The 27,646-nt window shown below is 41.0% G+C and overlaps 1 protein-coding gene across 4 annotated transcripts in view; it reads left to right on the forward strand.

The window, feature by feature from the left end:
• Positions 1-26,844, forward strand: part of marchf8 (membrane-associated ring finger (C3HC4) 8) — a 136,011-nt gene extending 109,167 nt beyond the window's left edge. For 3 of the 4 annotated variants that reach the window (XM_074675666.1, XM_074675667.1, XM_074675669.1), the window contains 5 exons: positions 4,484-4,563; positions 16,720-16,900; positions 19,520-19,655; positions 21,864-21,878; positions 22,944-26,844. In XM_074675666.1, the coding sequence (XP_074531767.1) occupies positions 4,484-4,563; positions 16,720-16,900; positions 19,520-19,655; positions 21,864-21,878; positions 22,944-23,248 (717 nt within the window). In that variant the 3' untranslated portion in view covers positions 23,249-26,844. The remainder of the gene's footprint in view (positions 1-4,483; positions 4,564-16,719; positions 16,901-19,519; positions 19,656-21,863; positions 21,879-22,943) is intronic. The other variant, XM_074675668.1, reaches the window with a different exon arrangement.
• The last annotated feature ends 802 nt before the right edge of the window (positions 26,845-27,646 follow it).

Below are 27,646 nucleotides of genomic sequence, written 5' to 3' on the forward strand. Positions count from 1 at the left end.
TTCCTACTGTTTACAACTTAAAAAGTAAAACCTTATCAAAGGTCAAGGCCACCAAAAGAAAGTATTTAAAAAGGAGTTTTTAAATATCACCTCCTGCTGTGTTTTACTTCGCTGTTACATTCAGACACTCATCAAAAGCTTTTATCTCATGAGAGGGCAGCTCTGAGTGAGCAGATGTTCAATAGAAAGTCTGAAGAGTCATACAGGCCGTTTGAAAGTTAATCATTGCTATCTCAGTGATGTTATCACCACTCGGTGGATTGATTGTGCTCACGGACAGAGCTGGTTATTTGTTTACTTACTTTCAGGAGATGCCAACACGAATGATTAACAGAGACAGGGCTGCACTGGAACACTGTGGTCGTAAAATATGTACCGAATATTAGCCCCTCTTACAAGCTATGAAAACAAATCAGACTATAATGAGTTATGTTGTTTTCTGTCTTCTTGTTTTTAATGCTCGAGATAAAGTAAATGGTATATTTTGTTGTTAAGAGACCACAGAGTATGTTTTTTTGACAAGAAAGGAACAGAGCTTTCAGAGTAAGCTGAGAGATAAGTCACACTAATTTGTCCACAGGGGGCGCCAAACTCAAAGATCCATAAGTCCCCCACCAGGGCTGGAATGATATGTTATACTCACGATTTGATTCGACTACAATTTTTGGGGTCCGATTCAACTTAATTGCAATTCTTTGGTATTTACTATTTTTGCAATTTTTAGTTTGCTTTTTTAACACCATACCATGTGAAAAGTTAAATGATGATAATGTCTACAGACTATATCAGGAGCCTTATTTTACCATAAAATGCACATTTCACCCTCCGCTGTAGAAAAATGGTAACTTTTTCCAGTCCAGTTTATAAGCAAAGACTGAAATGAAGAATTTAGATTAAAAAAAAAAAAATTCTTGACAAAGAATCCCGATTTTGATATTGTCAAACAAAAAATCCTGATATACAAATTTCAATTTTTTTTCTCCCACCCCTATTCCCCACAAGAGCTTTAACTTTAAAGATAGGATGTAAAACTGTTTTAAATGTAATGTTGGATGAAGTGTGGCAAAGGTGACTGTTGGAAAACTCTTGTAGATACTCTGCACATGAATATTAAATATTATTTGGCTTAAGTGGCGCAGTGGTTGTTTTTATTTAAAACTACCAAAAGAAGTATTTACCCTCCTTTCATTGAGTTGGGTTGACGTTCAAAGAGGAAGTTGCACAATGTAAGTACAAAAAGTGCAGCATTATTTCTTTAATCATGTTTTAAACCGATAGTTGAGTGTACCAGGTTCTTGTTTGAAGCCATTGTTAGTCTTGAGCTGTAGCAGCAACTTTAGACCATGTCGTTAAATATGGAAGAGCTTGTTTCAGATGTTTTATTGCACTGATTCGATCCTTTTGTCTTTTCTCCACCTCTCAGACCTGTCTGTTTTAAATTCATAGTCCAGTCCCCTGCAGGAACTCTTAAATTCAACTAATAAAATAAGAAAAAATGATTAAATATTTCAGATAAATTAAAAGATTCAAAGAGCCTGTAACCTTGGGAGAATCAGGTGAACAGAACGGAGAGGTGAGGGGGAGCATGTTTGTGTCTTTGTGTGAATAAAGCTGGTTAAACAGAAGCTGATGTGTTCATGTACACAGAAACACAAACCGAAGGGCAAAGCTGGACATTGAATTTTCTATTGATCAGCGTCAGACCATGAGCTATAAATTCCCCCTCAGTTAGAAATGTAATCGATAGGTAATTAGTCTCTTATTGGAATAACCAGGCCACCCTTTCCTTTAAGTTAGAAACTTAAACACCATCTGGTCTCGTTCATTACTGTCTCTCTGTATCCAGCGCTGAGGAAGAGCACTGGGACATGATACACTGCTCGACAATAGCTCAACATTTTTGGAAATGGGTTATCGGCTCTCTTATTTAGAGTCAGATGAGGAGATCAATACCACTCCTGTCTTTGTGCTGAACTGGGCTGTGGTTAGCTCAGCTTAGCTTAGCTTAACTGTGCATAAAGAGTTAAATCCACAGGGAAATGCTAGCCTGACTGAGTAAAGTCAAACAAAACTAATGAATCTCAAAGAAATAGTTTAGAACTAATTAACTTCACACACATTCCTCTGGTCTTTAGCCATGTGGGACTTTATTTCACTGTGTGTAATTAAAGTGGGTAAGCAACTGTAATAAAAGAGACGGCAAGAGTCGGCTCTGATTAAAACTATCCTACCAGAGAGACGCTAAGCTGCTCCCACCAAACATAGAAACATACTGTGATTTCACCTTTAGTGCAAGATGAGTGAACAAGTGCAGAGACTGAGTGTGTGCAGGTGATCAGTTAAAGGTAACCAGCTACAGGTAGTGAGCTTTATGAGAGCTATTTGTAATCAAGCGGGAAGCAGTTGAAGGTAACCTGACAAGTAGACAGTTTAAAATAACCACAGGGGTACTTAATCTATTTTTATTCGGTCCTTATGAATTAGAAAAACCTTATTCAGTCTTCAGCTCTCATAAATACCACTTTTGTCCTCTAAAATATTATCTTTTAAATATTTGAGATGGTATGAGGTCAAATTATTTGCTCATTTTCTCTCAAGAAAAGTACTCACTCCCAGGTAATTCTCCAACTACATGTTGTAAACAGTGCAGGGGTGCATCCAGACGAGGGGCCAGGGCCCTTTTAACATCTGTTCGGCCACCCCAAAAATCCAGAAATCTGATTAATGATATTAGTTAACCAACTTTTGAAATTGTGTGGTTAAGTGAAGTACTCTCTCCAGGGTTTTTCTCAAACTGTGTGTCGTCATAGTGCAGAGGGGCGCTAAGTTTGGGGTTAAGGCTAACGTGGGCAAAACCTGCTAGCCACCTCTTTACTCTCTTTACTGTAATTGGCTGTTTACCCTGTAAGAAGCAGGACTTTTTATTTATTCATTTATTTATTTATTTTAGTTCATTTTATTTTATTTCATACATTTATTAATTTATTTATTAATTTATTTATTTATTTATTTTAGTTCATTTTATTTTATTTCATTCATTTATTTATTTATTTATTTATTTATTTATATTTATATCTATTTATTTATTTTTATATTCATATTTATCATTTATATTTATTTATATTTATTTCTTTGTATTTGATTATTATCTTAGATTTATTAGTCACAACAAACATAAATACAAAATAAATAAAAAAAATAAAGACATTACAGGGTGTTAAAAACAAACAAAAATACAATAAATTGTTTGACTATTATTGTATTTCTATTACTAGAGAAAAAAAAAGAAAAAATTAAACTCAGCTGCAAGTCAAAAGACAAACTGTGATACAAATTACAAATGTAAACAGAACTTGTGTCATAGTTTTCTCTTTAAACTGTGTTGCAGCAATTTTTAGCTTTCTTTTAATGTTTTTGGGAAACAGAGATGTGATATTTCTGCACAGAACTGTTCACTTTAATTTAATATTGTAGATATTAGCTAATACAGTCCAGATAACTATTAAGAACAATCAGGCTTTTTAAAGATGAGAAATCGCACTTCATACCCTTCATTAGTCAGATCACATTACGGTAAAACTGAAACAGGTGAATGGCAAATCCGTCCACGGTGTAATCCCCATAAATGAGGCCTCCTGGGGCAGCCTCATCTCTGATAAAAGGTCTAATCCAACAACACTTTAGACCTGTTTCCCATTTATTTATTTAAATTCAAGAAAGGAGAGTCCTCATTAACAGTGGAGCCTTGTTACAGAGACATTTAAGTGGTTATAAGGTGAAAGGAGGATAATTTGTCATGCATTTAGTTAAGTTATCATGAACAATCAACTCAGTAAGAACCAAGAGGAACTTCGTAGACAGATGTTGTTATGGCAGTAAATTGGTAAGAAAATAAATGATCAGATTTTGCATAAAAGCCTAAATTTGCAGCAATTAACAAAAAGTGCTCTGAGACCTTTCTAAATAATCCTTTACATCTTGTTCTGTTGGTAAATTTTGAGTGAAAGAATGGGACAGTGCCGTTATTTTGATGATCCCAGCCTGCTACCTTCGGGCGCATCTGTTTGAAAATTCTCTGTGGAGGTTGAACAAGTCCACTGCCTCACATCCTCCAGCTGTGTCTGTCTGCATGCCTCATTCCTCATAACCCTCCCTCTGTCTCGCAGTCTGTCTCCTCTGTGGCGGCCTGGCGTTTTTGCTCGCTCTGTGACGCACTGAGACAGATTTCGCCTGATGCTACTTTAATCAGATAGATTAACTGCCAGTGTTTGTGTTTTCTTCTTATCATCCTGCGTATCAGTGCATGCTGAGCCTACTCTTTTTGTTTGCGGATCAGATTCAGGCCCTGATAGCTTGATAATTCTTTCCACACAGGGCCTGTCCAAGCTGGCAGCACAGGACATCTGATTTGATCTTGTTTGTTGAAGGTTACGACAGATATTTTCTGTTATTTATATTTGTCTGCATGTGTTTTGTTCCTCAGGCCGGGAGCCCGACTTCAGTCAACGCTCCGTGCAGTTTCTCGAGGACGTCAGTTTCGCCCTCCAGCCAGGACATCTGCAGGTACAAAGCACTTCAGCCACACTCCTCTTCTACTGCCAGAGATGTAATTTATGTCCACAGTGATGTGAACACTCGAGGCCCATAAATTGAATCTATTAACAAGTCCATTACTGGTGAAGAGTGCTATCAGCAGGCATGTTGGTTTAGCTTTTAGCCTTTGGCAATATTCTGCCCCTGTTGGACTTAGCCTTGGTCCTGCGTTAGCTGCTGGGAAATGGATTTTACAGTGACCTGGGTCATGAAGTTGTGGTATTTTCATTCAGACTCAAAGCTCCAAAAACCTTTTATCTCCTTTTGTTCAATTTCCTTTGATTTCAAATGCATGATGTCTTTTCCATTTCTCTTTTTTGTCTTTTCCTGCTCCTTTTCCTGCCGTTCTTCACCGCTGTCGTCAATCACATTCCTCTTTCATAAACAAACACACACACACACACATACTTTCACAACAGCAGTCAGGAGCAGGACTGTCAGAAGCAGACTGCAGTGGTTCTGCTGAACTCAAACAGTAAAACCTATCAGGGGTCAGGAGGCATTTCAGTCGCCACGCTCTGCACGGACGCCCTGCCAGTGTCCAAACACGCCAAGCAGCGAGACTGGCTCTCCCTGCTGCGGCCCTCTTCAGTCAACATCCGCACAAACGGCTCACTCAGGTTCTCCGTATCTCTGAACGACGTGGGCCAACGTGTGGACAGCCTGTGTCGAGGTCTGCATTTCATTGACCGCACATGCTCAGAAGGAGAGCTGGAGATTAAACCCGAGCCGGTGCAGCAACAGGGTCCGGACCGCAGGGCGCACACACTCAACGGCAAGCTGGCATCATCATCCGCACACCAGAGCCCAAATCCAGCCTTCTCCACACACACCCACCCCCACCTCGTCCCCTCTTTCACCAACAACTACAAATACATGTTGGGTGTCCCTCCTTCAAACCATCTCCCTTCTGGCTCTGTCGTCGCTGCCCCTCCTCCTCCTCCTCCGCCTCCTCCTCTTCTTTCAAACAACCACCTCCATCCCAATCACTCCCCCAGCTCCAACTTCCTCCGCCTCCTCCTCCCTTTCTCTCGATCCTCCACCTCGGCCAGCCTGCAGTGCTCTGAGATGGGCAGCTACGCTTCTCACCTCCACATGGCCAAGTCCTCTAGCGCCCTGCTGGAAGGCAGCGAGGCAGGGTTTCTCCAGGGGGAACTGGTGGGAGATGACGATGTGTTTGAGGAGAACCAGTCCAGCCTTTCAACAAAGGGAATCAGCAAAAAGGCAATCCCAGAAATGCTCACCAAGCCTGGGACAGGAGCACATCTAGCCCCCATGTGCTATATGGATGAGGACAGCGACTTGGACTGCTGCCCGTCTCCTTTCTCAGAGAAAACAGAGCCAATGTCGCCCTTTTCACTCTCTTGGGACTGCTGCAGGTGGGTGACTGTCTGGATATCCACTGTGACTTGGTAGAGCCAGAACATCCCTGTGCAGTGAACCCACAAGCCGTGTGGAGTAGTGGAGAGCCTCTCATCCTGTAGAGTTTACTACCAAGCAAACACTCCACGCTGTAGCTGTATTTGTCCTCAGAGCCCCCGCTCAGGCAGGAGATTTGAATTAGAAGAGCCTGACACATAGGCCCTGATTACACCTGGCGTAAACATGCGACCTGAGTGAGCCAATCACAAGTGGAGCAAACAGGATTAACACGCAGACCACAAATGATCTGTGATGCATTCGTCCATATTTGTCTGAATTGTGTTTTAGATGAAACTGAAGGAGAAGCCTTTAGTCTCATTTAACTCTTTCCTGCTCTGTCTTTAAAAAGCTCAGGGTCTTGTCATTGAAATGAGGTCAAACGTTGGTTTAGCCACTCTAATGGGCTGTGTAAGAAAATATGGGACTTATAGTGTTTGTCCCGTGTTTTGATTCTAAGGGACAGTGCTTTTTATTTTGTCAATATGGCATCACACAGGTCAGGTAGGGTTCAAAATACACCACTAACCGTGAGATCCTTGGTCAAACTTGTAAAAGTTTAATGGAGTTAAAGGTAGCAGCCTCTTTTTTGGGCTCCTCTTGGGATTCTTGCTACACATTTCCAATCAATCATTTTTTATCCGTGAAGTGGCAAATCACAAATATTGTTGACTCAAAATGATCCAGGTTAGACCTGCTAATGTTATGTCATTGGTGGAGACCAACATCAAGACATGATAAGGGGTCTAACCTCGTCTCGAACCTCGACCCAGACTCATGTTAGACAGACATCTGCTGAGACTGTGTTAGAGTTATAGACCAATTTACTCTTAGTTAACAGTTGCGACTATGCCTTCATCGTAGCTTTGTCAAGCCACGTAAAGGTGTTATCCACCAAAAGTTGCATTTTTTTACCTAAATAACACCAATTTGACGGATGGTAAATGACCCACTGGTTTGTGAGAAATCAGGAAATCAGGAAAACATCAACAAATGGACAGACATTTAATGGACAGATGGTTTTAGTGAAGAAGTCCAGTGTGTAGGCCAGAGAGGAGTTTAAACACACGAGTTGCTTGATGCTAATGACTGCATCATCTGTTAACATTTACCAGACTGAGAAATATAAAGACATAAACCTCTGTCGATAAAACAGAAACATCCCCCAAAATGGAAAAGAGTATACCACAGTTTCGCTTTGAACATAAAATCTGTTTCTGTTAATTAGAAACTAACTTATATTTACCACCCATCGTGAGTCCATGTTATAGTCTCAGCCCAAAACCAAGACTACATAAAACTTGGTGTGAAAACCGGTGTTTCAGTGTAAAGTGCAACTCTGTCAACTGGTGACTAATCAGCCAAAAGTTTGGCTGAGACTAGGGAGAGACCAATTATCAGCCACACCAATTATCGGGGCCGATATTTGGCATTTTGAGGCATTTTGGCACCGGCCATTTTTTTAAGGCTGATATGAAACCAATTCAAAACTGTGTTGTTTTGGCTCTTATTCAGCCACGCCGCTGTCTGCAGTCACTATGTTTTTTTATGGCACAATGTTTTTATATGTTTTGTTTTTTATATGATTTAAATATGTTTTTCTGCCTCTTAAAAATGATAAGAAATGTTTTAAACTGCAGACATTCAGGAGCTGCTTGTTGATGCTTCTCTGCACAGAGTTTCAACCTGTCTACCCTACAGAAGCCCTAGATGGTCAAAACATTTAAAATCAGTCATGTAACACCATACAGAAAATTAATTTGACTGCATTACATCCCTGTAACTCAATTTTGTCCAGTTTTTATTGCAGTTACACTGAAGTTTTGGAAAACATGATTTACTATAAAAAACTTTTGCTATCTTTTTTTTTAAGTTTTCATTTAACTTTATAAAAAGTGCTGCTAAGCATGGGAGCTGTTTAACAAACATATGCTTGAAGGCATTAAATGCAGTTAAGTGTTGGAGTTTGTATTATTCAAATTTTTACACCAATATTTTTACTTTTACTACAAATGAATATTGGCTTCAAATATCGGTTATAGGGCCTCCTTGCCTACTTATAATCAGTATTGGTATCGGCCCCAAAAAATCAGTCTACTGCTAGCTGAGAGTCAACAATTAACACGGTCACTCTTTGCTCCAAAACACCGGTAGCTCTGTGACAGTCAGAACTCGATAGAAGTTGACTCCATGGTACGGGATTGTTTCTGGAAAACTAACCACAGAACGATAAATACTCTGAATGAATGGAGCTAAACGTAGCTTCCGTTGCCAAAAATGCACGCATATTTTTGTTGATGTTGACTGTTAATTGTTCCATAGAGAGGAATAGAGACAAATAACAGTTGTTCAGTTTCATGGCCATTAGTGTTGGATGATGACAGCTGGAGGGGATGAGTGGCGGATTTGTTTTTTCTTTTGTTTGTTTCTTTCCACTTTCTTCTTTTTTACTTTGTTTTGCTTGGACTTAATTTTGTAGGAACTTCAAGCTAATGCTAATAGACTGATCTGAAAACTTTATTCTCCAATATTTTGACAATGTTGATAAAAAAGGTAGGATTTTTTTGCAGTCTGATTGTTCAAAAGTGACTTTATTTTTCCTCTCTTGTCAGCTCCATGTGGCTGCTGTTTTCCTCTCCATACATAATAATGGACCACATACCGTACATGATAAATAGGGTTATGGAGAGTGCATGAATCAGTTGATGTTATCAGATAAAACTGCCTTATTGGAACAAAACGTAATAACAAAATATTTTCTGTCTGGGCCTATTGGATTATCAGCCGAGCACAAACAATCATTTCATATAGTTTATAATAATGGAGAGGAGATGAGGTTGTTAAACACATAACTGCCTCTCTGTTTGTGTTTGCATCTGTTGACAAAGACTATTTGAAAAATTCAGGCTTTGAAATCAAAAGTTTTTATATTTTATGGAAACTTTGGTTTATGTGTTTGCCCACGGGAGCGTGAACTCACTTTGTCTGCTTCACACATTTGTGTTGTCTGGTGTTTCTAGAGCCTAAATGTGGTGATTTAAGTCTGCATGTTAGAGATTTAATGTCTCGCCAGGCGTGACTAGCCGCACTCAGAGCTGCCACAGGAAACATGCTACGACCAGGTGAAAACAGGATGCTTTAGTCCACACACACTGCGACACTTCCCGACACATCCCTCCTCAGCCATCCTGACACAGCTGTTTAGAGTAGAAATGTGTCTTCATTTCATCTCATACCATCCTCTTTCATTTCCCTGCTATCTAAACTATCTGCCATGTTTTTAATCACGCTGTCAAGCTGTGTTTTTAAGATATTCTTTCTCTGTTACTCGATCAATGAGGCATTTAAGTGTCTGTGAAAATGTATGATTGATTTCACCCATGAGCTTTGTCGTCGAGGTGGGAATAGAGGCTGGAGGCAGTGTTTAAAAGAAGAGATGGAGGGACGGAGGTTAGGGCAGAAAATTTAATAGATATGAGGGATGGAGTTTGTTTCAGTGTGAGAATCAGTGGAGCTGAAGTAGACAGCGACGATAGACGGTGTTGAAGAGATGGAGAGTGTCTGGTGTGGACCAAAGGGCCGTCATTGCTCTCACCTCCGTGTGTCGGTTTGTGTGTGATCTGATTAGCAGAGCCGGGCTATGTTAGGAAGGAGAGGGAGTAAGATCTATTACCAGCTAGACTCATGTGTGGAGGCCAGACAGCCATGGGTGGCTCTGTAATCAATTATATCTTCCTCTCTCCCAGAAAAGGAGTTTAGAGCCCTACATCTTCTGGATTTAAGTGTCAGTCTGTGAATACTCTGCCTGGTAACAGGTTACCAGTTGATTAAAGCTTGATTTAAACTCAAAGGAATGTGAAACACGTACGTCCGTGTCAGTTTTTCATCCCCTGTTCCTGAGTTTGTGCGTGTTCTCCAGATTATGCTTCTTCTACGTCACCAGTGGGCTGATTGAGAAACATGAGCTCTGAAGTAGGAAGGTGAAGACCAGAGATCAAGAGGTGGATTATTAGCTCTAAATAGCCAGAGTAGAGCACACACTGAACACACACATACATAAACAAACACATTCAGCCAGCTCTCTGTCAGGTGGCTCGGCGCGTGAGCTCAGAGTGGAAGCTTACCTCACCTGTTCAACTGCATGTGCGTTTGAGGGTGGATGACTGGCACGTTAATGATTAGCTAATTTATTTTATGGCAACGTGTCAGAGAGTGATATGAGTCAGTCGGCCAAAAGCTGATTCCTTTCTTCTTCTATTTCAAGACAAGATATGTTTTATTCGTTGGATTTTTTTAGTTGAATATTTTAAAAAAAGATTTATTTCTTTTTTTATCATACATTTATCAATAAATAGTTTTTTTGTCACCTGTAAGTAGGGATGAGTACCGTCACATTTGAAACGGTATGGTACCGGTGCCCAGTACCTGGCAATCAGTACCGGTACTCGACGGTACTGTTTTTCGGTACTTTTTTGTGTCTATGTGGTAAAAAATATCAATTTGTCTAACAATAAAATATGTATTTTTTCAATTTAACATATCTGTTCTTCAGGATATAACCTTGCTATGCTGTGTTCGGGTCCGGCATGGAAAAACTCCTACTCTTCCACTCCCTCACAGTCACAATGATGCATTTAGGTACCTAAACATGGTACCTTTTGATTTTACGTGAATCTGTACCCGGTACTATTGACAGAATTTGGTTGGTACCTATAAAAGTACTTAATTCGGTACCCATCCCTACCTGTTATATTGATATGTACCATATAGGTCTTGGATGAGAGACACTGTTAGCCATAGCACATCAGTGTAATGACAAGTCCTTCCCATTGTTGACTGCCCTGCTTTCGGTTTTCGACCAATAAGACAGTGATGTGGTTAGGGATGCACTGATAGGAAAATTTTGGCTGATACCGATATTCGATATTAATATTGCTGTTATGGCAGATGACCAATATTTATCAGTTGAGATGAAGTGTCGAGGTAGTTCAGAGAGAAAGAGCAGCGTGATCGTGAGAAAAGACGACCATGAAGAGGATCAAAAGCAGGAAAAGAGCCATAAAAGAAGAGAGTCCACTCTTCTTAGGTAGTTGTGGTGTTTACATAGTCATAGAAAACAATATTATTTGGGTCTTGAAAGATCGTTCAAGATTCTCTGAAAATGGCCGGCGGCTAATGAGTAAATATCGGTCGATACTGATATGTTAAAAAAATGACCAACATCGGCTGATACCGATATTGATACTGATATATCGTGCATCTGTAGTTGTGGTTAACTTCTTTGGTTTAGTTTAGTTTACAGGTTTGTGGGGATTCACATGCTCTAATGCTCTTCAGGTTTTTGTGATGCTTGTTTATAGGGATGCACAATTTATTGGTATCAATGTCGATATCGAGCAACGTGTAAAAGTGGGACGATATTTACTCATTAGCTTCTGGCCATTTTTAGAGCATCTTGAACGCTCTTTCAAGACCCAAATAATATTGTTTTCTATGACTATATAAACACCAAAACTACAGAAGAAGAGTGAACTCTCTTCTTTTATGTCTCTCTTCCTGTTTTTGATCCCAAAAAAACAAAAAAAAACTTTTTTGATCTTGGGCACTACATCCTTTGATCCTCTTCATGGTCGTCTTTTCTCACAATTGCGCCAGTCTTTCTGTCTGAACTACCTCGACACATCATCTAAGATTGTTTTGGGGGTTTTTTTTGGGGGGGGGGTTGTAACCAATATGGAAATCGGTAAATATCAATTTCCAGAAATAACAGCAATTTTCATATCGGTGCATCCCTACTCGTCTTCATCACTGTGATAAGCTGCGCCTGCATGCTTAGCTCGCAGGTCGTAGCTCAAAGAATAAAGTGTGTTCATAGTGATTGAAATATTGGAGCTGACATTCCTTTTACAAATTTGTTACAAACAATGTCTTTAATCTAAAAAAGGCACATTCATAGTCAGTTTTCTTAGCTACCTCCAAACAATGCAAGTTTTCTTGGCTTAAAACATTTCAGAAAGAACAAACAGCCATGTAGCCAAAATCCTATTAAAGATGTCTATTCAGAGAAATTCAAAAGCACAAAAGCTGAACACCAAAAGACAAACTTGTATTTGTATCTTTGTATCTGTTTGTACATTAGTTGATAGATGTCTTTTTAACTCTTCTACGAGTAGATTACAGAAATTCTCGTGTAACAACGCCCTCACTGCATGTTAACTGCCTCCACTTCCTTCATTTTGCTTTGTCTCTTCTTTTCTTTGCTCTGCACATTTGCATTCCCACCCTCTGCGGTCCTCGAGCATGCTCGAGCAGAGCAGCAGTACCATATAAAACAGACAACATTGCTCCCTAGTGCCTCCAGCATTGAAAAGCTCCACAGGCGGCCTCTAGTGTCTGACAATGTGAACCAGACAGAGACTGTGTACTTCCTCAAGCCTTCTCTAAAAGATACTTTTCTTCTCAGTGTATTAAATATTCTTTTTAAGGAAGACATGCTCATAAAAAAAGAGACAAGTAACTGTGTGAGACTTGAGGGGAGAGGAAGGGAGCGGGGAGTTGGTTTCCAGTGGTGATGTCGCTAATTGAAATGTGTTTTCCTCTGATCAGCGTGTTGGGCAGGGTGTCAGGCATAAACTGTTCACAAAAAAAAAAAGGAACAAAATGTCTCCTGTTGCACTCTGCCCCATTACACCCCTGTAAAATCTGTTTTGCAGAAACAGCAGATTGGTGTTGAAAAATTCATCTGACAATCAATGCATAAACATCTCAGGGTGAGGGCGGGTAAAGGAAGAGCCGGAGGGAGGTGGGTGTGAAGGCGTCGCATCGAGCGAGTGAAGAGCGCACAGATCTTTTGAATGCCACAGGAGAGAAGTTATGAGGAAACAGACAAGAAAGGAAAGGAAGAAAGTGAGTGCCTCGCCAGGGCTGCAATGCTGCCGAGCTTGTTTCCCCTCCTGACTCGAGGTTTCCCGACTCTTAGATTTTGATGTTGACACACTCCAAAGGCGCCTCTGCCATCTTAAAATTACAGATGAACAGGGTGCGTTTTGGCTGCTTAAGCGATGCAAATTAAATTTTAACTTCCCTCCCATGCCTTGCAGTGCTTGGAAGGTGTTGCTGCTGACACACATGCTTCAAATTTTGCACGAAGCTTTTAGATATTTTAAAAAACGAATAGATGTACCTGTTACTTAGAACGAGAAAGCTGAATTTAGTCTGCCCCTTGTGTTACACTTTGATGTTTGAAGCATCTCTTGCGGCCTGCATAAACATACATTTCTCAGAAGAAGACCCCGACAGGCTCTTCCACTCGTGTTGTTTACTGTTCGCTTTATTTCCACTGTGGCTCCATGTGAAGATGCAGGGATTTTTCTATGGTTATCCCCTCCTACGTAAAAGCAACAAAAGAAATCCACATAAACATGAGAATAATGTATCAAACTGGTCTATTTCATTTGAAATAAGCAAGCAGCCCCCATCACTGGGCTTCACATGCTTTGAGCTCTTTAAAGTGTGTGTGGGATGGAAATCTGCAGTTCATCTTCTGATCCTTGCAAACAAACACAAACAAAGCACTCTCGCCATAACCAATAAAAACCACTCATCCTGAGATGTTAATTGTGCTTCTTCCATCCCTTAATCCCCATCATTTCCCTCCCTCCTGTATTTGAGAGACACATAGAAATGATCTATTTCTATCCTTCTTCCTCTTTCTCGTCTAATCTTGTAAAGCTTCGGTCAGATCAGTGAAGTCTGAAAATAGTCGATGCCTTTCCCGCTCAGATTCTGACGTGTGGGCACGTGTGGGAGTGCCTGTGTGTCTTAATGTGCTCTTATCCTCCCGTGAACCAGGATAAACCCTGCTAAACACACTCTACTTGTCTCCAATGTTTTTTTTTTATTTCAGTTCCTTTATTTATTTCTTCTCCTCAAGAGAGCCTCTCTGTGTGTCTCACTCAGGGGAAAACACAGTAGAAGCTTTTTCTGGTCTGAGCATCAAAATTGGGAGCGGAAGTGGATTTGTCTTGCACCTTACATTGAAGAAAGGTCCAAGACGAGCCTCTGCAGGGACTCATGCACTTTATTCCTTACTACATGGACATTTCTTCTTTTAAAGGCTTTTATTTTTCATCCAGTCTCTCCTTTTTAATCAAAAATCTTTAGTGGGGGATCAACAGACGCTGAATTTTGGGGCATAAAAGGGCAAGGGATCACAAAGACACGCTATAAAACTGTGATTTCAATGATTTCAGGATACACCAAAGCCGCGTTTCCACCAAGCAGTTCGGTTCGGTTCGTCTCGGTACGGTACGCTTTTTACAGCGTTTCCACTGACTAATCCCGGGACGGATCCCCCAAAACCGAGACTAGCCGGCCTACTTTTCTGGTGCCTTTCCTTATGGGTGCCAGATTGAACCGATCTGCTCTCGAAAGGCGGAGCTACAACACTGCAGACAATTGATTGGTCGGGAGAATCGTCACTTCCCGTGCGACAGTGGTGCTAAAGAAAGGCACAAATCCCAAGTCCTGTGATAAAACACTCACCGGCCACTTTATTAGGTACACCTTGCTGGTACTGGGTTGGACCCCCTTTTGCCTTCAGAACTGCCTTAATCTTTGGTGGCATAGTTTCAACAAGGTACTGGAAACATTCCTCAGAGAGTTTGGTCCATATTGACATGATAGCATCACACAGTTGCTGCAGATTTGTCGGCTGAACATCCATGATGAGAATCTCCCGCTCCACCACATCCCAAAGATGCTCTTTGGATTGAGATCTGGGGACTGTGGAGGACATTTGAGTACAGGGAACTCATTGTCATGTTGAAGAAACCAGTCTGAGATGATTCCAGCTTTATGACATGGAGCGTTATCCTGCTGGAAGTAGCCATCAGAAGATGGGTACACTGTGCTCATAAAGGGATGGACATGGTCAGCATGGTTGGCGTTGACGCTTAATTCTGACCTTACCATCCGAATGTGGAGCAGAAATCCAGACTAATCAGACCAGGCAACGTTTTTCCAATCTTTTATTGTCTAGTTTTGGTGTTGCTGTGTGAATTGTAGCCTCAGTTTCCTGTTCTTAGCTGACAGGAGGGTCACCCGGTGTGGTCTTCTGCTGCTGTAGCCCATCTGCCTCAAGGTTGGACGTGTTGTGCTTTCAGAGATGCTCTTCTGCAGACTTCGGTTGTGACCAGTGGTTATTTGAGTTACTGTTGTCTTTCTATCAGCTCCAACCAGTCTGTCCATTCTCCTCTGACCTCTGGCATCAACAAGGCATTTTGGCCCACAGAACTGCTGCTCACTGGATATTTTCTCTTTTTGGGACCATTCTCTGTAAACCCTAGAGATGGTTGTTGGTTAAAATCCCAGTTGATCAGCAGTTTCTGAAATACTCAGACCAGCCTGTCTGGTCACCAACAATGTCACGTTCAAAGTCCCTTAAATCACCTTTCTTCCCCATTCTGATGCTTGGTTTGAACTGCAGCAGATCGTCTTGACTATGTCTACATGCCAAAATACGTTGAGTTGCTGCCATATGATTGGCTGATTAGAAATTTGCGTTAATGAGCAGTTGGACAGCTCTGCCTAATAAATCAGCACAGTTTGTATCCATATTTTCAAACAGCTATCTAATAACTGTGCCAAGCTTGTCTCTTAAAACGTACTGAAGCAGACAGACTTACCTATTTGTGAGTTATTTTGATGGTCTAGTTTTAGTCTGGTCCAGTTTCCTCCACAATTTATTTCTAGGTCAGCTACACAGACACGGGCTCACTAACGCTGTTCACACAAACACACACGCTCCTCTTTGGAGAGGGTGACTAATAGCTCCTGTCCTCCAACCTGTCAGTCAGTGTCTGAGTGGTGATCCTGAGGAGAGAGGGGTCCGTTTGGCCTGATATTAAAAATCCAATCATTTCTTTTCTCTGAAAAAAGTCTGTCCGGCAGTCTTTAGAGGTGGCAGACATCTAATCGAATGTCCAAGGTGAAAGTATCTGTGCACAGAGTACCTGACAGAAGACACTGCAGAAGCTTTACACAATATGACAAATGTTTTTGGGGGGTGGTGATGAAACAAGCACGCGTTTTTAGCTGCTTTAAAGTCTTAAAAAAGCCTCTTTGTTTCTTTTATTGTGTTGGGGCAATATCCCTGTTGTACAGGTCAGTGTTTTACAAAGTAATCATCACAAGCTGCGCGTGTCCCACGCTGGGAAAAAGATTGCTGCAGCTTGGCCTGTGGGGTATCTGACATTAGATTAGCGGTGTTTGCTTTTGTGCTGAGACACTGCAGGAACAACATGATTATTTTTCTGAAACTTCATTTTGATTTCCAAATTAAGTGCTTTGAATCAAATTGCTTTGTCCTGATTGAGTCGATACATGTGGGACATGTCTTGTCTTCTGCATTCTGGGTCCTAATGCTTTTGTGAAATTGTATTCCCTCCTGCCATGCTGATTTGTCCGATATAATTGTGGAAGAAAAAACATTTTATTCACACCTTGTTTTATCGTACAAACTACTAGAAAGTGCAGAAAATCCAACGCTCATCCGTCAAAAGTCAAGTTTTCCTGACTTTGGGGAAATATCCCAGAGCGTAGCCTGCCAACTTTTCTCTTTTTGATCTCCTCCTCCCTCCTCTCTTCCTCCTCTAACAGCTGTCTGGCCTCTAGCTAAGTGTTGTCTGTTTTTTGTGGCTCCCGCAGGATTTGTCACTGTGAAGGGGATGACGAGAGTCCTCTGATCACACCATGCCACTGCACGGGGAGCCTGCGCTTCGTCCACCAGTCCTGTCTACAGCAGTGGATCAAGAGCTCCGACACACGCTGCTGTGAGCTCTGTAAATATGAATTCATCATGGAGACCAAGCTCAAACCGCTGCGCAAGGTAAGACACGATTCGATTGTGAGGCCAATTAACGCTTTGGTTTGTTGGTCCAGTCTCAGGTAATAGACTCTGTAGGTTCACATCACTCCTTTATTATGAAGCAGGAAAGCTGCTTCCAATCTGTTATGTAGATAACGCAGTGATGACACTGAGCTTTGAAGGCGTTTTCATAAGCAGAACTTGTTGAAAGGTGGAGGCGGTGGTTGTGATTCATCTCATAGGGTTTAGAGGCGGTACACTTCCATTAAAGTCTCTTATCAATCGCTGTGGCCTGAAGATAGCAGGACACTCTAATTAAAATTCCTCCACCCTTCATTAGCTGCACAAAAGGCCTTGAACAAATGCTCTGCTGCTAATAGCTTCTGAATCCCACTGGAGATTGTGAGAGCATGAAGAGAAATCTAAGATGAGATGTTAGTTTTAGTATGAAGTGTTAAAGAAAGGAGGCTTGGATCCACATCATACTGAAACGCCTACTTCTGACCCTGCCATCAAGCCTTTCATCGCTGAAAAAAAAAACAGTTGGGTGAATTTACAGCTCATCTGATGATGCTGGCATTGTTTTGTGTTTGGTTTGAGCTCATTTTCTGGTCCATTGTGAAACCAGTGACACAAACCTACACACTCTTTTCTTCTGTCACGCTCAATCTGCCAAGAAGAATTATGTAGCATTCAATCCTGAAAAATCTGTCTATAATATTCTGTCCATTCTATGAGCTTCTTCAGAAAAACCGTAGGGAACCATGAAGAGCTCTACGAGACTCAAACTTTTCAGTCAAGTTTAGCTGCTCGGTGAATGCTACTTTTTAGTTTAGCATCTCAAAAAACTCCTGTATGAGCCTGGAAAAGTCTAATGTTTGATCCTGAATGATGACTGACAAGAAAGTATCTCCAATTGACGACTTTCTTAATGTTTATGATGACCTAACAAATCCCATTCATGTATCATTCAGCCTGAAAAGAGTTTAACGTCAGCTGGCTAAAATTAGCTTATTTAGTTAGCTTAGGTAGCCCCTACAGGTGTCTCAAAGACACAAGTTCTTCATTTAAAACTGCTTGTTTTTGTGTTTTAGCCTGTTTTTATTACTTTAAAGGATACACCTGTGCAATCTGCCTCTGGGTAAAACCTCTGGTGATGAGCACTGAAGGTAGAGTGCTAAAGAAGATGCTGAAGGCTGTTACACAAGCTAGCTCTGCTCACAGCCCCTCATGACTTCTTTCTTCTTTTCTAGAAAAAGAGAAAAGTACAGCTGACTATTGTGACTTCTTCTTTTTGTAGTATTTTCGGCGTTGTTAGTGTCATTTCTTGATTTATCTCTGAATCAAAGAGGGGTTTGAGGCAGCTAGTTTGCTCAACTCTGTGACACACTAATTTTAGCATCCAAAGAGCACACTTAACAGTGCAGATTTTCAACTTAAAGCTTCTTAAGTTCAGAGTTTTTATCTTTTTTTAATATCATTTATTAAGGGTTGGCGCCGGTGCCAAAAATTTTTCTTTTTAGTAAAATCATGAAATGAATCGTGAGAGTCTTGAACCTTACACCAGTTGTCCCCAACCCCCGGGCTTCGGACCAGTGCCAGTCAGTGGGTCAATTGGTACCAGGCCGTGTGCATAAAAAAATATCAACTTACATTATTTCAGTTTGATTTATTTCCTGATTCTGAACAATGCTTTATTTTGAAAAATGGCAAATGCGTCTATGACTTATTCTTGATGCCAAACCATATAAAACAACTGTGTAAAAGTCAGTGTAGTCTCGCTGACATCACCTGTCTGTTTCTGAAACGGAAAATGAAGCACATCGGCTATAGCGGCCATATTGGTAGTGGCAAGGGCTTCGCGTACAGCTATAGGGCGCCTGTCGGTCACGTGACCCTCAGCTGTGCTTCTTATTGGGGGAGCTTGTGATCTTGATATCCTCTGAACAGCCGAGTAAGAAAAAAATTCACCCCCCGTACAGTGGGTGCCGGTAGTAAAATTAGGGACTCAGACAGGAGACGTTTTTTGAACCAGGCTGTAAATAGGTTAATTTCAGCTTTAAAGACTGTTTTTTTGGTGTGGTGTGTATGTGACTTCCGGTACTTTTGGAGCCAGCCTCAAGCGGACGCTCGAGAAACAGCAGATTTTAGCTCTTCCGCATTGTCTCATATTCTTAGACCAGAGGTTGCCGCTTGTGCCAAACCCCCAAGCTAGCAAAATGAGCAAAAATCTCTCTGGAAAGTTTCTTTTGGCAGAGTAAAAAGAGCCAGTGAGGAGACAGAAGAAGAGCCGGTCTGTGAAAATATTGCTTGACATTGAAACGGTCTGTGGCACAAAAAAGGTTGGGGACACTACATGCTAGCATTCAACCACAACAATGTCCTTTTGTCATTCAACAGTAGAAAATTTATCCCCTTCCAGACTTAAAGGCTAATTATGAGCTCTGTTTTTAAGGTTTTCAACCCGCTTTACTCTTTGTTAATAATGACACAACAAAAATCAAATCTGCAGACATTTGAATGACTCCATAGAGCAACTGTCAGTTTTTCCTTCCAGTTTCTGTTTTAACATTTCTTTTTTTCCTTCTGTGTGTTTTTTTTAGTCTATTAAAATGTCCCCTCTTGCCTTTTCTTCTACAGTGGGAGAAGTTACAGATGACAGCCAGTGAGAGAAGGAAGATCATGTGCTCGGTCACCTTCCACGTCATCGCCATCACCTGTGTGGTTTGGTCGCTCTACGTTCTCATCGACAGAACGGCAGACGAAATCAGACGAGGTCAGCACACACTCAGTCAGACAAACACCGCACACTCATACGTTTATCATTGTCTGTGTTACGTTCAGTGTTGTGTAAGAAGTGGTCCATTCATCCCTGATCTGCCAAGCCATTCATATACAGTTTAATTACAAATCTGCACACAACTATAGTGTCATTTCAATGTGTGAGTATCAAGTGTGAGTAACGTGAAATGTTCTCTGAGATTAGAACAATGTGGGCGTTTTTCACTTGCCAAAGCTCCGTTGGCACCTAGGAAATGAGAGTGTGCTGAGATTTCTCAGCGATAATTTTGTGACTGTGAGTTTTTTTGGACCTTTATTTATACCCTCTTTGATTGCAAAGCTATAAATGACAAAGTCGAGGGATAAAAGAGACGGAGGAAAGAGATGATAGAAGCAGATATGTAACATCTGCCGCTCTGAGATCTGGCCAGAGATTGAGACTTTCAGACGGAGGTGATTCTGGTTCACTTTTACATCTTCAAGAGGCTTAGAGCAGATTCCCTGTGCATGCTGTGAATCAGAATGACTGAGTTAAAAGTCCTACTGATGGCAGTCTGGTAATTGGCTCGAGGTCCTTTTGAAGATAAAAGACTTTATAAGTTTGTGTGAATATTTTTCAACACTGTGTGACTGTATTTGTGCAGGGGTTATCACAGAAGGGCTTGATTAAGCATAAGATCAGTAAAACAGTGGTATATATTTTATATTCTAAAGCTTCCATTTGCACAATTTCAAAGACTTTCTTTTTCTCATGTTCTCTGGTGGGAAAAATGATGTCAATCTTTTTTTTGAGCTAAAGCAAACTGCTAGTTAGATCAATAAAGTAAGAAAACAACTGCTCTAACAGGGAGAACATTATTTTACATATCAGATCCTCTAAAAAGCACAATTTATTTCTTGTTTGCCTAATAATTTTCTAAAAATGTCAAACATTTGTGGTGACGTGGGGGCATCAGAGCAGAAATGGACACATGGAAACTTCTTAAGCTGCGTTTTCACCAAGCAGGCTGGTTCAGTTTGTCTCAGTACGGCGCGCATTTTGTGACGTTTCCACTGACTTATCCCAGGACGGATCCCCAAATAACCGAGACGAGCCATCCCACTTTGCCAGATTGCACCGATCCGCTCTCGGAAGATGGAGCTACAACACTGCAGACCGTTGATTGGTCAAAAGAATCGTCACTTACGACAGCAGCTGCTTTTCTCTTGGCGGCACACAGACTTCTCTGAAACAAATCTTGATTGCACTTTGCATCAAAGAGCCACGTGCCAATCACAGAAAGGACGAAACGCTGCATGTCTTCCATCTATGCTCTTTGTTTACTGTGTCGCATTTTTCTTCTTTGTTGGATTTATTAGGGGGGTAAACTGTGTCGTCCTGCTATGGCGTCACGCTATTTAACGAGAGGGCACAGTTTGCTGTGGAAACGCAAACAGGATCAGACTGAACTGTGCCAAACCGTACTGAACCGAACCGAACTGCTTGGTGGAAACGCGGCTTTGCTGACCCCACAACCAACCCAATAAATTTTCAATCTGCGGCTAGCCAAAGACGGTTAAAGCTACGAGCAATAATGCAGCAGTTAGTCATTATGAGCTGTATAAATTCACATTAATAGATAGAAACAGGAGTTCAGAAGCCCCTTCCACAGCCCCTTGTGTCTGGGCTTCTTTCTCCACCCATCATAACCTCTGAGCAGCTTCGAGAAACAGACAGATTGCTCTGCTCTCGCCGCGCTCTCACTCCAGGTTAAAAATGGAGATGGCTGCTTTGATTATGAGCTGTTGTATCATCGGCTGGCTTTGCGTCTGCGGACACTCATTCCTCGCTGGCATGTTTGGTGCTTCAGAGACGGTGTACAGATGGAAGAGCAAGCTGTGCCTGTTTAGCCCAACCTGATGATTCACACTTGTTAGCGTCCCCGAGGACTGTCAGGTTCAATCACCATGGTGAAGCCAGATAGGTCCTCACCAGCCTTGTTTGTCCTCTGCCAAGTCTCACAGAACCACGGGGATGATTTTCTCTCGCACAGAGTGAAATGTATTTTATTGTCTAGTTTAAGAGCAGATTGAATGATTGCATGATTAGAAACATCCTAAAATGTGCAACTATAAAGTCAAGTTTCTGGGTTTTGCCTTTTCTATCAACCTGTTTGTGTGTCTTTGGTAATACATGATACTTACACTTTCTTTACTCATGCAGACGGAAGAATCCCAGGTAAACATTTCCACTTTGACCTTTTGACTTTCTAATTGTGTTTTTCCCCTCCCGTCAGCCTTTGTCGTCTGTCAGCTGTATCCGGTTCTTTTCCAACCGCACTTTACACCCTTTTCCTTCCCTTTCCCCTCCTTGTGCCTTGATTTTAGGATGACAATAATAATTCCTCAAACGTTTTAAAGGGCTTGTTTTATTCACAGCACAAAACTGAGAAGTAGACATGCACTCAGCAAAGAGAAACACTGATACCAACTTTTTTTCAACTTTTGCTCGATTATCCCACAAACTTTGTGTATAGTATCAACACAGAGAGGTTTCTGCATAAGTGATGCCTTCTTGTAGTTATAATCTAAACCTCTTAGATCCAGTTAAACATGAAACGACCGCAGAGGGTTGCAGCTCAGCCACTTTCCTCACATTTCTCCCCTTAGTTTACGTTTTGGGCGATGCAGCTTTTTCTCCAGTACATTTCCTTTTACTAAACTGCAGTTTTTACTTCCTCACTTTGGGGATGAAAGCGCTTTGGTGTGTCAGGGTTTCTGCGATTTTCAAGAAATGCTGCAACTGCCTCAAAGGATGCAGAGATGTTTTTGCACAGTTAAGCAAACGTATTAAAACCAATGTTTTGTTAAGCCCCCGGTGCTGTCGGGACCACTTACAGGCAGTTACTTGTTTCTCTTTCTTATTTATAATATTTTTGGGGGCATCTATTTGCTGTAATTTGGCTGCAACACAGGAGAGATGATCTGAAACTAAAAATCCTTGAAGGACGATGCCACCGTGGTGCTGTCCGTGTTTTTATTTATGTTGCTTCAGCATGAAAATTAACTTTGAATCTGCTCAAATTATTTCTGTTGGATTTTCACTGATGTTATAGACTTGTCAGACTGATATAACAAAGCCTTAGTGCATTTTTGAAGGTCAATTAATGGAAAGAGCTTTCGTTTTTATTTGCTACTAAAAAAGTTAAACCCCAGTTTTGTGTACTCCAAACTGATTTGCGTTTTGTTTTCTGTGTTTGACTCGTGCACATTTTTTCTCTCTCTGTCTGCTCTCCTCCCTCAGGAGTCACAGACTGGCCTTTCTGGACCAAACTGGTGGTGGTAGCGATCGGATTCACGGGTGGGCTGGTGTTCATGTACGTCCAGTGCAAAGTCTACATCCATCTATGGAGGAGACTCAAGGCTTATAACCGCGTCATATACGTCCAAAACCGACCAGAGACATGTAAAAAGCTGGCTCTGGAGAAGCCGCCTCTCTTGGAGCCCAGTCTGGAGAACAAGGAGGCCTTGGTCCCCGCCCAGTCGGACACAAACTCCTCCCAGTACACAGAGACAGAGGACTACAGTATGGAGGTGCTCCACGTCTGACCATGCAGTCCTCGCTGGTAAACACACAAACAGGCGCAGAGGGAGAAGAAGAGTGCGTGGAAATAATGTTAAACAGAGGAGCAACAAGACACTCCCTTTCATCTGATCCCCCTGACCCCCATCATCCTCTGGTTGTTTTATAAACCCTGATCTAGACCTTCAGAGACCGCCACACCAGGACTCTCTTCTTCTATCAACATCCCTCCTGCCAAATTTTATTCCTCCCCCCAGACTGTCGCCTCTTCCTTTTCCCAGGACCAGACTGCTTTTACTGACTTCTGTAAATGTCTGAAGAGGCCTGGAGCACACCACTCTATAAACACAAACTCACTCTTGCACACACACACACACACACACACACACACACACACACACACACACACACACACACACACACACACACACACACACACACACACACACACACAACACACACACACACACACACACACACACACACACTTAAATGTTCACCTCTGGGAGAGCAGGACTGAGACAAATAGACTCAAAATCAGCTCCAGAGGGCTCCACGTCTCTGATGCGTGGTTTGTTTACTTGTGGGTTTGTTAGATTTGTTTGTTTTTACCTCCTGTGAGTCTCGGGCATACCTGCCGTGGATCAGTATGTAGCGCCACGCATTGGATCTCTGGAACAATCCAGCTACTGCCATCTCTGTCGCCTGGTCCTTCAGCCCCGAGCTGGTCCAGATCAGACCAGGCCTTGATCTGGACATGCATCGAAGCACTTTTGTTTTTTAGTTCCCAGAACAAACTCCCCATTCCTTCTTCTTGCTCCTCTTTATTTTTGTCTTTGATATGAATTGAGTCTTATATGTTGTACATGGGGGAGAGCACACTCAAAAAAACATGGAAATGTTTGTTTCCTGTTCTGTTTGACGTTGCATTTCCTCATACGCACATATTTAAACCCTCCTGTGGATGACAAAAAAGGAAATGGGGGAAAAAAGGAATCATGCTGAGGTTTTTTAGTCATAATAGAGAAAAAAGGAGTTTTGAACATGACATCAGGCTCATGGCACCAATGCAGAAAAAAGGAAAATCCAGCCACATGACTTCTCTACCCCAACATGAACTCTCTGAAGGCTTTGAGAATGTAAACTTTTTAAAAAATGACAAAAAAATAAATAAAAGATTAAAAAAATAATAATAATCAAACATTTTTTACTGGTCACAGGAAATTTCCAGATAATTTCCGTGTCTTGAGATCATAACGCAAGCCTTTTGGCATAAACGGCGTCGCTCATGTTTTTCTATCATGTGAATGACACAGTATTTACGGAGTGATATTCCCTGTGCAGTTTTTAATATGTCTGATTTGTTTGCTTCGTCACGGGATACACTGAGAAATCCACTGCTGCCTGTTTTTATCAGTTTGCCCTGCGAGTGCTCCCATCACGCTGGCACTGCATTGATTAGCTTCAGACAGATAGTTACAGTGTGTGTGTGTGTGTGTTTCACTTTAACAGCTTCAGGCTGAACTTCTGCTCTGCGGGTCAGAACACACACATTAACAACCAGTCTCTTTTAACTGGGTTAACATCACTTAGCACAAAGTTTAGATGACACAGCTCATGTTTTAATGTTTTCATCGGGGAGGATTTCAGACCAGCAGAAGTCTCAGATTTGTGCATCGCAGCCGTTTCCTTCTTACCCTTGTTCTTCTCAGCACAAATTTGAAGAAATGTTTTGTATAGACGTTACACTTCAAATCCACAGAGAGCATTTCAAGTAGAGGTTTCAGTATCTCCTTCTTCTTGAGAAGTCCGTTTTGCTTTTTAACTGCTTCATAGTCCTAATGTTTCATTTTATTTGAGCATTTCTGTCATTTAGACTTCTGTTGTGACAGCATTTCTTTTTTTACGTATTCCAAAAAAAAGCACAGCCGAAACCCTGAAGATGATTTTTATACATTTTCTTCATAACAATCCACAAGAAGATCATTTATCCTGCAATAAGAAGATTTTTACATCACTACGTGTGCTTTCCATGACACACGCAGTGTTAGGGTGTTTGTACTTTGAATCAAGATTTGACGATTTGGGTGGCCCCTGTTGTTACCCCCTGGTCTCTTGTGGTCTGATCACCCAGATCCAGTGTAGATTTGAGTTGTAATGGTGAATTAGAGCTGTCTGCAGCGCCCTCTGCTGGCGAGGCTCCGGATGTGCATTCTGATGAAGGCAGCAGTGGATTTCTCAGGGTGGTGATGTGTTTCGTGCTTACAGTCTTTGTAAGTGCTTTTGTGTACGTGGGAGCACAGCAATGCCAGGCTCATGTTGAGCCTCACAGCCATTCCAGCAGCACACACACAAACACACACTTATACACACACACACATTTTTAAAAACTGTCTTTGATACCAGTAAACTGTCTGTGAACGAAAAAGGTCCAACAAACATCCCTGACAGTTACCGCTCAGCAGCAGCAATAAATGAAATCTGCTCTTTGGTTTTTTTGCAACAACACAAACTGTACCTGTGTATAAGCCCCGTCACGACATGAAGATCTGGAGTCTAATATGAGTTTCATGTGTAATTTGAGCCGAGGGAGTTGTTGTGTGTCAAGTTGGTTTGAGATCTTGAAACAAGAAGCTTCTCTGAAACTTCATTACCCACGAGGCTCAGTGCAATTAGACAGATAAAAAAAAGTGCAATTACCCTTTTGTTGTTATTCTATTCTGTGGTTATGTAATGGTGTTTAATGTCCAGGACGTCTTCTTGGGAAACGATGATTATTTCTTCATTTTGTGTTGTATTTATTTTAAAAAGAAAACAGAGTACAATTTGTTCATTTAAAATCCCTTTCATTAGTAATTTTATGCAACTTACACTTTATTTTCCCAGGCATTAGTACAGGAAAACCACTATCGATCTTTTTTTTTTTTTTTTTTTTTTTTTGCACTTAATCACTTAGATCTTTGCTTTCTCATTTCACTGTGAATATCTCCTTTTCTTTTCAAACTTCTTGATAGTTTGAGTGTTAAATAAAGTCAACCAAGCATATTTAATACATAAAACACAATACTTGGTGTCCTCACATGGAAGATTTTTTTGTACTTTCTACTCATAGGAGCTGGCTCCTTTCATTAAGTCTGAGAGAGACATTTTGTGTTGTCTGGATGACGACGAAGACCACTTTAAGACGCTCTTTCAAGCTGACACCTTCCAGCTTTTTCCCTCTTATCCTCTCGCTTTGAGTCTCCATCATCGTGGATTGATTTCTTCTTCATTGTATAAAACTTTTAGCTTCACATCAGTTGAAAGGGGAAGTTACTCTCACAGCTTCGTTGTCCAATTATTTTTGATAGAAGTCTAGATTTTTCTTTCTAACTGAGGCTAACGTTTTTATCATGTCTGGGAAGAGTGTACCTTGCATAAAGCTACATTTATTTACTACTGACTGGACTTGAACATATATGACTGTTCCCCTGTCTTATATCATTCCACGAGTTTGTCTGTGAATTTACTTTGGAATAGTAATTGTAAAGAATTTGGTAAAAGTACTTATGTTTTTAAAAGAACTATTGATGTGTTTTCAGTTTAATTTCCCATTTGAACAAAGTATGTAGAGTTAAAAAGAACAACCAAATAAAAATTAAGTTACTTTTAAAGCTTAGTTGTTGTTTTATGTTTGTTTTTTTTGTACACTTTGCATTTTATTCCATCTCTAGGATGAAACATTGACCAGTGCTTCCTGCTTTGCTGAATATGATGGAGTAATCTGATATTTCAGACAGAGAATTTAAAGACGTGTGTTACTTTTTAGCCTTTATTATTTGCCAGGTTGCTTACATTTCAGGTGAATGGAGGTCATACAAAGCATAAAGAAACATTTTAGTTTGCAACCATACACCCCAAAATTTAATCAAGTCATTTCCAAAAAAAAAAAAAAAGGAAAAGAAAGTAAAAAAAAGATGTAGAAGACGGGAAGACTGCAGTACTTCATTGAGAGGTTAAAGAGAATTTCCTAACAACATGTGTCAAATGTTGTAGGATTATTTCACAGTGTGGGATTACCCAATAGTACATTTTTGCCTGGTTTCACAGACAATACTTAAACCAAGTCCAAGGCTAAAAAGCAGTTTGAGCTGGCCTAACTTTAAGTCACTTGCACAGATTAATCTGAAAATAGTCAAAGATTTTGTCTTTTCTGGGTTAAACAAAGCCAATTGCAAGAGGGTGGATTAGAGCTACTCCAGGACTAAATTGAAATTTATAATAATCCTGCAAAGAGGCAGGTTTAACTTCAGCATAGTGCCCTTAGGTCCCTTAGTTTGTGAAAGGGAGCACACAAATGGTTTGGGAGCTTGGAGTATTCGGAGTATCTAAATGAAGACCAATATCTGCTGCAGGGGCCAGCCAGATTAACACTTGTGGATTGG

This window comes from Halichoeres trimaculatus, unplaced genomic scaffold, assembly GCF_033239565.1.
Source record: "Halichoeres trimaculatus isolate MK-OKI-2021-1 unplaced genomic scaffold, fHalTri1.1 fHalTri1_scaffold_8, whole genome shotgun sequence".
Classification (NCBI taxonomy): Eukaryota; Metazoa; Chordata; class Actinopteri; order Labriformes; family Labridae; genus Halichoeres; species Halichoeres trimaculatus.